Below are 13,003 nucleotides of genomic sequence, written 5' to 3' on the forward strand. Positions count from 1 at the left end.
AGGAAAGGCTGTTTCTTCGAATACGTATTGATTTTTATTCGCTGACTTATAGATTATTTTTTTCGACGAACCTCGTCTCCGTACATTACAAAGAAATCGTATTATAAGAACGTTCATCTAATCGCGATGGCTATAGAATGATCACGCAGGAAACAAAAAAAAGAAAAGATTGTCGATAACTTCGGAATGATCTCGTAATATTCCACTCGATGATGATTACTTTCTTTTTAATTTGCGTGTTTTATGTTAAAATGTAAGGGTATATAAAATATGTAATAAATTACAGTTACATTATACGGTAAATCCTTAGTACACTAGGAATATTTGGTCTTTTGGTCGCCCTTTAAACTCTTACATGTTTACGATGTTTGTTTAGCGTGCGTCTTCAAATAAAAGTACTTACCACTTTTAATCAATGCACTCTATTCTTCTTTTTCTTCTTATTTATTTGAAATTTTTGCCGAACGTTTTTATTTTTGTCTTTTCTTTCTCTTCTACTCCTTTTAATTTTCTCGATATAATATCCTATTTAGCTAGACATATTAAGAACATACTTGGCAATATCTTCTCAAAGTACAGTATGGTGGTAACGTATCTTACATTTACTAAGTTAATCTAACGAGTTTAATATGGTACATGCAGGTGGGAAATTCTTTTGACACTATACTCAAAAGATGCTTCTTCTCCCTGATCTAGTTTTCTTTTTCGAACGTGCACGTTGAACTATTTTTATCCTTATACTGTATATTGTATGTACTAAAAGAAAAGTTTCGAACATCGACGTAGATTGTCCAAATAGGACAATCCTAGATATTAATACTGCACTTATGATCGATTATTATGCTCTCTCTAGATCGAGCTTAATGATTATAATATGAAAACAACACGGATATATCGAGAGAAAGAAAATTTGATCGAACTCGTGACGTTTTGTTTTTAGATCCTATATTGTCTCGATTTAACGAGACTCCGAAGATCCTCGACTGTTAATTGTATCTGCTGAAAATCTTATATAATTAAATGTTTTGATTTTCTTTTTTTTACTGATGATCTATCGTTTGAAAAAACCATTCAGTGAAGCGACGAAGTTGTTGAGCAGCAGCATGGCTCTCGTCCTGCAACCGTCGATTTTCGTCTCTCAAACGACGAACTTCATCTTCTAATGAGAGACGACGTCGTGTTTCCCTAGCTACTCTCAGCTCGAGAGTCGAGAGATGAGATTGCAAGTCGGAGACAGAATTTCTGTAAAAATTCAAGAAATTCCATTCGTTTTCTCTCAACAGGTATCTCTCGATATAATTTTGTTATTATGATCGTTAAATCACGATCGTATACTTACGCAATGGTATTACAGCCATCAATGATCCTATCATCGGTCCATTCTTGAGGATGCTGGTTTGACGTTTTATTATTTGAATCTACATGATGATTCTGCCAACAATCTACGTCGTCATCTACGTGTGTCTTCGCGTCTTTGGTGGATGTTAAATTGTTTGTGGGTTTTGACATTGAGTGTGGTGATTTTGTAACGCGTGGTGATAATCTGTAAACGGAAAATGTAAAAACATTAATTCGTTTTTATAAAATATATTAGATTTTAATTACTTTAAAGACATATCTATCGAATGTTTCATTTTATATTTAAACTACGATTAACATTTGTTTAAGATGATGTAACAGGTACGAATTTTATCGTACCTTTCTTCCTTGGACAATTTGTTTTCGCTTGGTGCTGGACTAGATGCTGTGCTAGCATTCGAAATAACAGTGGCTGGCCTGGCCATCGTTAAAATAACTTCGGAACCATTATTACCATTGTCCTGTCCATTAGCAGGTAAAACGCTTAACGTCGAAGTACTGTTACCGCAAAGATTTTCTCTGGACCTACATCTGTTCTGAATCTCCAGCATATTGTTATTTATCTTATTAGAATTCTGATTAGTGCTCATAATGCTATTCGATATATTATTATTTGTTAGCTGACTATCATCAGCTATGTAATCAGGATTGATCAGTTTCATCAGATCCTCCTGCAACGTACTTGATGTGAGATTGGCTGAATTTCGATGAGAATTTCTAACACCTGGTTTCGGACGAGGACTTTGATTTCTCGAGCTGCCACTCGAAGGTGTTAAATTACCAGTTCGATGCTTGTTTGCTCTTCTTAATCTCGGTGAAATGCTTCCTGAACCATTGGACAGTTCGTCTTCGCTAGGTAGAGTTGTCACTTCAATGCAATTGCTTTCAGGAATCCTAACTTCCGGTGGAAGACTCGCTGCAAAATCCTTTGTCTGTCTATATTCGACGTTGACCTTATGCGGAACTGGACGTTCAGACATAGTCGTTTTCAAACAGGTCACTTTTTCACCGACCTTGAACTCATGAGGCATCTCATATCTAATTGGCTCTCTATTGTGATCATTATTCTCGTTATTATTATGTTTTCTATCATTATTCTGTTGTATGGCTTCTAAATCATATTTTGTGATTTCAATGTCGTACTTGCTGTTCCTTTTTTCATAGGAATCTTCTGAATACTCGTAACCTATCGTGGCACGTTTCTCATTACGTATATCGTTACGTATGTCATTACGTGTTTCCTGATCGTACTTGTTAGTGTTTCGGTCTAGAAGTTTCTCTTCCTGAATCTCGTACTTCGATGTTCTATCCAGTTTATTTTCGTAGTCATACTTTGAACCTGTCTGATCGAATTCGTTGAATCGTATGAGATTATTGTTACTGGCAGATTTGGGAAGACTATAACTCGCGTTTTGAGCCAATGGTAAGGAATTGGAAGCACTGAGTTTCTGATGAGTAGAGTGATGCTGATAATCATTCTTCAAGAGATCTCTTTGTGACGCATAGAGATTCTCCTGTTTGATCTCAAATTTCTCTTTCTGTAGCTTCACGTAATTCGACGTTACGTGATCTTGATTCCGATGAGTGTTGTCCAGGTGTCTCTGATAATTCTCGTGTCTTGCATTCTCTTGGATAACTTTAGCTGACACATAACCACTTTCTTTGGCGTAGTGATCGTGATTGTGATGTTTCGAATTATCAGCAAATTGTTTGCTACTCGCGTAATGACTTTCTTTCTCTTTCTTTTGTCCTGTTATTGCTTTGCTAGGTGTTAGAGCTTGATAATTTTGTCTTGCTGGTAATGGTGGTGGTGGTGTGCCATCTGTACGATGTCCATTGCTATCCTGATCCTGTGGTTCCAACAATTCGTACCTGACAAATAAAAAATATGAAGTGGAAACTTCGATCAAGATCTATTGTTACCTTTCACGTTTTACTCACCAACGATCATCGGTACTACTGTGTCCACTGCTACTGCTGGTCATTGTACCCTCTAATGGAAATCTAGGATCATTAAACGATCTAGAACTCGAACCTGTTCCGTATCCTGAACTATTACTGGATCTAGGTGGGCTAAAAGATCGATCGTATCGTCTTTGATGTGACATGGCAATTTGTTGAGTCGGCGTGTTGTCCGGGTTGGTTACGTTTTCATAATCACCTTCGTAATTGTTCGATAGATGTTGACAATTTTGTAGTGGGCATCCTCTGTGTTCATAAAAAAGGAAAATTAATTTACTTTGTTCTCATGACATTTAAAGTTATTAACATTTTGCGGTTGAAAGATAAATTGGCAAGTTGTAATTGGCAAGAGATGAATGTTAGAAAACGTATTAATAAACGCGCGCGCAACTATTTTTAAATATTTAACATTATAAATGTATGTCATTTAAAAAAGAATTATAAATTCTTTATATCATTCTAATGAGTTAGATCTGTTTACCTAAAAAGTAAATATTTTTCAATATAATACAAGTAGAATTATTGTCTGAAATTCTAATGGCAAACTAACTATTTTCCAAACTAATGATACTTTACAGTTAGTAGATAATTACATTTCTGTAAATGTAATATATAAATAATATATAAATACTCGGATATGTTAGTTAAATGTTTTATCTACTTATTGCAAAATGTTTATAAAAAAACTTTTCGTTAGAACTAATATAATAATAGTAATAATAATAATATATATATATATATTATTTATTATACAATTAACACAATTAAACAATTAAACATGTTTCGAATAAAGCTACCTTCTAGGATTGCCGTCATTCGTGGGTGGTATTACAGTGACAGTGACTTGAACGCTGGTTTTTAAAAGATCAATCATCTGATCGTGGGTCAACGTTGACACAGCCACCTTACAAATCTCAACGAGTCTCGAGCCCTGCCGAAGACCAGCTTGCCACGAAAGTCCCATAGCTTCGACCTGAGTCACTACACCGTCCGGCTGTACATGGAAACCCAATTGTCCGAGGCCGTTTCTTTTGAGAGAAAGTTCAGATGCTGGTGCTCCTTGCGTCACCGCTCGCAATCGTGCGACTATTTCCATCAGTTCGTCGCGTTCACCGTAATCGCCGCGCACATGGATCGTTATACACTCGCCTTGATGATAATACAATCTCAGACTGCAAAGAAATGTCATTAGTTCAAATATTACAAAGGCAAATTTGAAAGTTAAATAATTATTGAATTTGTTTAATAAATTGTAAAATAGTTCATTTTTTTACCTAATTTAATAACATTAATCTTGACTAAGGAAAGATAAATTAATCTGTTTTTAATTTTTATTTTCTTTAATTGACGATCAAATCATTATATTTAAGAAAAAAATCATTTCGTCATACTCTCAATTAAATTTAGTTAACTCTCGATAAGTCAATTTTTTTTCGTGTCTAAATAATTAAATACATAATAAATACATAATAAATAAATTACATAATGAGAAACTTTTAATATAACATATTAGTAGGTATACTAAATTTTTTATAACTAAATATCGGATATGAATTAATATATACACATATATGAAATTACGACTTAAAAGTTACATAATCTTATGAAAGATTAATAAAAAAAAAAGAAGTTTTTGCGGTTTTCTTCGGTTATATTAAGAATTGCAGCTCCTGTGTTATTAGAAAGTTTCAGCTAAACTCACCTATTGGTTTGAGCATGCCAGCCAAGAACGCTGACGCAAGGAGTTACAAAGACGATTTGTCGTGAATGTTCTTCGATCAGTACGATAGTATCAATGCTTATTCCAAGATAGCAATCAGTGTTTTGGTTACTATCCTCAAGAATGACCTGCCAACAAATCGCACCACGCTGGGACGCGTCACAAGATAATCTTGGTCTAACATTTGCCTTCTTTTTACTGCTGAAAGACAGCATCGCTATTAAACGAAAAAAAAGCCAATAGGAAAAAAACGTTTTTAATTTCTATATAACAGAAGTAATTGTTAAACATTTTGTATAATATAAATATTTTATCATAAATATTTATAATATACATATTTATTATTATATTTATAAATATGATGTAATACATTAAAAAAAAAAAAACAAAAAAAAAACAAAAATAAATATTATATAATATAAATATTAATAATATAAATATATTTTTGTCATATTATAAATTATATTATTTATTAATTTTTCAGAAATTATATATTTATATATATATAAAATTATATTATTATATAATATATATATACATATATGTATTTATAAGGAATATTTTATAATATAAGGAAACTTACAAAACTTTTGACCAGTATCGACAACCGTGGCAGACGAATAATTAGTCGCCAAATCTTTCAAATATTCCTGTCTTGTTCTTGTCGCCATTGTAGCAAACTTTTCTGATCTAAAATAGAGACAAACGATTTTAACTCGAACTATTTAATAATATCGTAAACGATAGTCGTATACAGGAAATTTTCGTATTACCTGTGTGCTGCATTCTCGGCATTAATTACTTTCGCTAGAATGAAATCTGCAAAAGCTTTTCCCTTTGTAAAGGTCGCTCCTGATGGAACAGGTGGTCCGAAAATAGGCACCTCTTTACTTCTGGAAACAGCTACGCTGTATTGCGTATTGTCCGTGCAAGGATTAATGGCTTTTATCACGATGAACACGTGCTGAAATTGCGAACGTATTCTGCGTGGACTGAACGGTAGAGCTCCGGGTTCCTGAAATACGTTCAAAGGATTAGAAACAAGGGGAAGAAAAAGGGGAAAAAAAAGAAAAAGTTGGAAGAAAAGAAAGAAAATAAAAGGGATATACTACCGTATATAAATATCTTTAAATTTTCAAAAGTTATTAATAAAATTCAAGAAATATTTATAACTTATGACAAATTTAACAAAAAAATTCGCTATTAAAAGTACGTCCGAAGGATAAAAATTTAAAAAAATTATATTAAACTATAATTATATAATTTTTATAATTTCTAATAACTGCTTTTTATATAATTAATCAATTATTGTATACATAATACTTTATATAATAATAATAACTTTACTTTATATAAGTACTTTATATAATCTCTGGTTATTTTCGTTCAAACAAAATATAAATTCTGCTTCACGTTTCGTATACAAGAACTCGGATATATAATATATTTCGTCAATATGGTCGATTTTTTATCTGTCTCTCTTTCTCCCTCTTCTCTCTCTTTATTCTTACCTGAAAGACTATTGTTACTATGTCGTTTCCAATGTGTCTCTTCCTTAACAGCTGCTGCCGGTTATTCGGCGTAAAGGGTAGCATCGTTGACACGTGAAACGTAACTTCCGCTCCCCGATGAGTCGCAGCTACCGCATGAGTACCCGTTGAGTCTGTTCGAGTATCTAAACCAGCTTTATAACCCTCGAATCCTCGCAGTCTTATTCTTTGGCCTGTTATTATGTATTAACAATATTATATAATATATTCAATATGAATAAGTTTTTTATTTAAATCATAATTAATTATCAATTAATGACGACGTCGGAAATTTTAATCTTTAAGTACATATGATTATGAAATTAGAACGTATAAATGTGTATAACGTAACATAGTTGTAACATATTGTTGTTTTTCATTAAATTTTATAAAACAAATTATGATAAAGAAATTTTGTTATTGTTTCAATTTTAATATTTATTTAATAAACAGTATAATTTTTTGTTATAAATTTAGAAGAAATTAATGTAACAAAAGTTAAAACAAGTAGGATGTTCTGTTAAAGAGATACGTGACTCTCTTTAAGTATTATCATTCAATCCATTTTAGTTTTGATAAATTCTCGGAAATCTGGTCGATGACGCCTGCGCTAGAGTAACTTTTTGCATCTGTCCGAGTTTCGAACACGTGGCCGACTTTTTTCTCTCAACGATAATGTCGCTCGTTGTTAAGAGCTTTTCCGAGAATTTATGTGGGTCACCGATTTCATTTATTCTCTCTTTATTTTTAAACATTTTGCGAAGACTGAAATTTCACGTGTACGATACTTGATCAAGATAAAAAAATTTATAGTATATAAATATTTATAATTATTTTTTATTTTGCATATAGTCAGACAAAAATTATTAGAAAAGATAAAATATGAATCCTATATGATTTTTACTTATTAAATCGGCTACTGAAATATTAATAAAACAAAAAAAAAACAAACTACAAAAATATATTTACCGATTGTATCCAGAAATTCGAGAAACGCTGGTCCAGCATGCTGATTATTATACATCTCTTCTTCCGTCCTTTGACCTGATCTACAGTATAACACGCCGACCTTGTACCTACTAGAAAGACCCTGCTCATCCAACCTTGCGACAGCTTCTTCAGCGGCAGCCGTTCCAAGTCTGAGACAGCCTAATTGTACTTCCGGTGCGACCAACTCCAGAAGTTCTCTTGTTGGTACTCTACCTTGGGGCCTTATACCCAGTGCTTCTTCAGGCACTGAACCACGTAAAGTTAACAGTTCTGATGTTCTTACGATTATTCGATATTGATTAACGTCTTTACGAATACTGATGGCCACTGGACCTAATTGTTCGTCCATACCAAACCAGTTTTGATGTTCTCGACCTAAAAATGTGTATAAAAATTCTTTATAATATTTCTGTAACTTTAAAGTCATATATTTGCATATCTATATTTTTCTTAAGTTTATCATTTTATCACCACAAAATTAATAGTTACTTTATACCTTAAAATTTTAATGTTTTCAAAGTATAATTTGCAATTATTATAATATAACTATATTAGTATATAATCGATAAATAATATTACAATTTTCATATTACATAATATTCTTGTAGACATCGAAAATAAATTTGGTTTTTGAAGAGTTATATACAGAGACGTTCATTTTTATTAATTACTCCAACAAAAATCATTTCGATCAATTAACCAATGAATTAATTACCTAAGAAATATTTCCGATAATAATGAGCACCCTCGTCGACGCTTTCGATCGGTAGTGGTCGTTTTTGTACCGGACACGTGTGTTTCCATAATGTTTCACAGGGTAAAGGTTCCAAAACCGAGACACCATAAGATAATGCCGGCCTATGAACTCCATTAACGTGTGGACAACGAGTAAGGCCAACTTCGCGTTCCCCTTCACCGCCAATCTCATTCCGGAAGAAGGGACACGATTCCAAAAGGTCGTTGCCTGTTGAGCGAACAAACTCCATTTAATATTATTCATTTATCACTGTCATCGATATACCTTGCTAATAAGATTTATTATTTTCATCGTTGAGTTGCATTATTTGAAGAGCTAAAATTTTTCTTGCTTCCAAAATTTGTACGATTATATATGGATGGAATTTAAAAAGTAAAGAAATCAATATTTTCGACAATTCTATAATCATGATTATAATAACATCTTGAATTTTTAAATTTTTATTTAATAATTAAATAGGCAAATATGTTACATTTTATATTTTTATTTCTATCGATTATTATTATTATTATAATCTTTTATGGTGTTTTTTTTTATGAAATAGAAGTAAATTATTTGTTGAATTATTTAAAATGATTATTAAAATATTATAGCAAACATTACATATAAATTATATATCGTAATTTATTTAATATTTTCTGTAATATTTAACTATGATATAACATGTAATATTAATTGATAATAAATATTATGCAAATATTAAATAATTTAGCTAAGCTAAATTTAATAAGCAATCGATCACTACATATATATATCGATATATATATATATATATATATATATATATATATATATATATATAAAAGAGAGATCTTTTCTCTCACCTTTTCCATCTCCAGCATCTTCTTCAGGAGTCTCATCTGGAGTTGAGGCTCGTAAAGTGCTCGCAGCTGAGGCACCAGTTGCCGTGTTTCTTCTTCTCGCTAAAAGTATACCTCTCAGTTTAGCAGCATAACCGAGATTAGCCGTAAGCGATTGACAATCATAATGAGCAAAGGCTCGTCTACGATGTCGTTCTTCGACGTCAGCCGATACGACTGGGCTACCACAAGTCTCTTCCATAGTACGAGGAGATTTACCACCCCAAAATCTATTCAACTTCAATCGTAATTTCGGACTGGAACCGCTACCGGTTGGTCCACAGACTTCGTCAGTGTCCTGCGCCGACTGTGTATCCTGAACACGTCTTAGATAATCGGCGCTTACTGGACTTCTTTGATCCGTTGGCCGAAAATCTTGAAGCATCGCAAAGATGTTCTCGCCGACTGCAACTGATTGAGCCACTACGTCGATGCTGCCTGTTGATGATAATAAATGTTGTATAATAATAAATATCATTTTTATATAATTTTTTTTATTAAAATAAATAAAAATATAAATCAAATTTATCATTTATAATAGATCAAAACGAATAGATTCAAAATAATTAATTATCATTTTTTTTTTATGCAGTAATAGAATGCACAGAACGATTTTAAATCATTTATATCGTAGTAAGACTTTATCTTTGTCATGTATTAGAAAAAAATATTTTTACATTCTTTTTTGTTATAGCAGTAAATAATAAATTAATTTAAATGTATCATGTATAATATACAAGAAGTATTGATGATCATTGTTGATTGGTTGATGAAAATGGTTGATTGGATTTTGTTTTATATTACAGCGAAATACAGTACAAGAATTTTAAATCATTTATATCGGAAGACTATTTGTGGTCTTGCATAAAAAAATGTTTTTTTATAACATGCACATTTAATTGAATAAAATGTGAACTATATTATTTAACATTAAGAATTAAAAAATAAGATTTGTAGAAAATATTTCGTCAGAGTATACTTTTATGATATGAAAATGAATTTGATTTTCTAGAATTAATAATACTTCTAAAAAAATTATCTATAAAAAAATAAATTAATCGAACGAAACTTCCTGTTACTATGTAACTTTGTTTCTTTCTAAAATAAATGAAGGATAAAATATTTGCGTAGGCTTTCAAAAGAAAAAGAAAAAAAATTGATTGAGCCACTCGATGGTAGGCGTCGTATAGGTCGATAACAAAATATAATATAATTTTACATTATTTAATTGTTATTAATTAATCTGTTATTATTTGTCAACGAAAATATTCAAGAGTGTAATAAAACATTTTTGATTTTTATAAAAAAAAAAGAAAAAAATTTGTTTGTATATTTATAAAATATCAGAAATTTGTTTCTAATATCTTTGAATTTAGTTATTCAGATACTTTTTATATACAAAATATATTTTTTACAAGAGACAAGAAAAAAGACGAAAGAAAGAGGAGCCGTTGAAACGTACCGTGAGATCCATACTCCCTTCTAAGGGGTGTCTCTGGCACTCGAGAAGCGGGATCAGGACTGTGAGGTAGTTCTAAACTTGAATTGGATCTGTGAAGGGCCAGTCCACGACCCACGCGGCTCACCGGCCCTCCACTGCCGCCGCTATTTATCGGCAGACTCGCGATCATTTCGTCATTCTGCAAATAAAATAAATTTAATCAATTATTAATTCGTTATAGCATGTATATATATATATATATATATATATATATATATATATATATATATATACGATATAAATTCATACCTGATTTATATCGTACTGATAATTTATATAGGAATAAAATAAATTCAATAAATTATTAATTCGGTATGATCTGATTTGTTCGTTTACTTTGAATGTATAGATACGATGTAAGATATATTGGTATGTGAATATGTATATACAATGATACTTATACATTCTTATTGTATTATAAAACGAACGTATTGCATATAAAGTCTTTTATAATCGATGTTTCCCTTGTGTATGTTAATTAGCCGTTAATAAGTACATAATGAACCATAAAATCTATCAATGATATAAATTGTCCCTTTAATTCAAAATAATTGTTAATAAAGTTTCATCTTCTTGCATTATATACGACATAATGAGCAAAACAAAACGTTGTATTATTTGTATAATTGATCATTAACATCAAGATTAGTATTTGAGTTATTTTTTTCTTCTTCTTTTTTTTTTATTAATTTTCAAAGATGAAAACGATCGAACAATTAAAGTTGGGTCTTATAACTAGCAAGCAAAATTAAATGCCTTTAAATAAATATTGGGTTGGCAAGTAAGTGATTGATTGCGGAAAATGTAAAGTCTATCTATCGACAAAATCCGCAATCATTTAGTTGCCAACCCAATAAAAAGTTGAATGCCTAATCAGTACTGTCGAGCCCTTTTTTTCTGTAAGTACGTCTACGTGTGTCATTCGATAATTCTCAAGAGTAGAATAAATGCATGTAAGGTTCATTCATTCATACGATAGAATTTTTGTAAATTCGTATAAAAATATTTTGTAATTTCATATAAAAAAATTTTTATTTTCTCACTATCAGTGTGAAAAGTGTATGTTCATGTCATTGTACCTTAAAACAAAACTCATATAAAATTATTGTATAATTGTAATAAAAATTATTCTTTTGAAAACGATGTGATATTATCATTCCAAATTATTATTATAAAAAAAATAAAATCATGATCTGTTTATAAGCGAGTGTCACTTATCGTATCGATGTCTTCTTTTGTGAATTCTAAAACTTTTTGGAGAATTTAAATTCACTGTTATTTCTCAGAGATATTTAATTATTTTTCTGATAACAGATACAACATCTAAAAGTATATATTTTGACAAAACGAATGTGTGGATTAGTAAATGATATTATTTAGTTAAAATAATATATCGTCGAATTATATAGTTTTATTTATTTTCTTTTTTTTCGGGGAAAACAAATAATTAATAAATTATTCAAAGAAGATCAACAATATAATTATTATTTAAAAAAATATAGCTTAGTTGTAATATATCATTATTCTCCGGATATGCCATAATCTTTATGGAAAAGTTATCATCTCAGTAAATCACTGCTTTTTTTCCCTGAATGAATGCTGCTCTTTACAGGTTTTTTTTTCGTTTCGATCGATACACGTCGCCACAATAAGGTCGATCTTGTTTCCTTAAGATTTATTTCGATAATGTCATAAAAGAATTACGATACATTAAATACAGTCCGATAAAACAGTATGCCAACTTCAAATTATTATCAGGAATGTAACTGCGAACGTGTTTACGATCGAATCGACTTGAGTAGGATGAATCAAGTTTGTTTCATTGATTCATGCTCTAGTCGATGATGATTCAATCGCAATGTATAGATCATCGTACGATCATATGTAGATAAAAAAAAATCTGTAGATCGATTTAATATGATAAATTTTTTATAAATTTTTATGATAAATTTTTATTTTAATTATTATCTTTGTAATTATGAAAATAGCCTAAATAAAAAAAAGTAGACTAATCGGATTTATCACTTATAAATATATATATATATATATATATATATATATATATATATATATATATATATATAATGTAGTATGTCAACAACCAAAAAATATAATAATTTTATAATATCAGATTTTATTAAATAAAAATTTGATGTTAATAATATTATATAAATATTTTAAATCGCGCGCGATATTTAGACGCTGATAATATATTGATGAAGAATAATAATTATCAATTAACTTATTAAAATTAGTCGATGTTTTTGTGAAAGAAAAAATGATGATTTCGACAAAAATACATGATCCGTTGGTATTCGAGATGGC

General features: G+C 30.5%; 1 protein-coding gene across 3 annotated transcripts in view; it reads right to left on the bottom strand.

The window, feature by feature from the left end:
- Positions 1-9: 9 nt before the first annotated feature.
- The window catches only part of LOC124421754 (signal-induced proliferation-associated 1-like protein 2), a 76,361-nt gene continuing 63,367 nt past the window's right edge, over positions 10-13,003 (bottom strand). For all 3 annotated transcript variants that reach the window (XM_046957333.1, XM_046957334.1, XM_046957332.1), the window contains 13 exons: positions 10,640-10,817; positions 9,142-9,615; positions 8,276-8,524; positions 7,540-7,935; positions 6,553-6,764; positions 5,815-6,056; positions 5,625-5,731; positions 5,024-5,258; positions 4,119-4,493; positions 3,301-3,567; positions 1,699-3,231; positions 1,340-1,543; positions 10-1,242 (listed from right to left, as the gene is read on the bottom strand). In XM_046957333.1, the coding sequence (XP_046813289.1) occupies positions 1,041-1,242; positions 1,340-1,543; positions 1,699-3,231; positions 3,301-3,567; positions 4,119-4,493; positions 5,024-5,258; positions 5,625-5,731; positions 5,815-6,056; positions 6,553-6,764; positions 7,540-7,935; positions 8,276-8,524; positions 9,142-9,615; positions 10,640-10,817 (4,674 nt within the window). In that variant the 3' untranslated portion in view covers positions 10-1,040. The remainder of the gene's footprint in view (positions 1,243-1,339; positions 1,544-1,698; positions 3,232-3,300; positions 3,568-4,118; positions 4,494-5,023; positions 5,259-5,624; positions 5,732-5,814; positions 6,057-6,552; positions 6,765-7,539; positions 7,936-8,275; positions 8,525-9,141; positions 9,616-10,639; positions 10,818-13,003) is intronic.

This window comes from Vespa crabro, chromosome 2, assembly GCF_910589235.1.
Source record: "Vespa crabro chromosome 2, iyVesCrab1.2, whole genome shotgun sequence".
NCBI lineage: Eukaryota > Metazoa > Arthropoda > Insecta > Hymenoptera > Vespidae > Vespa > Vespa crabro.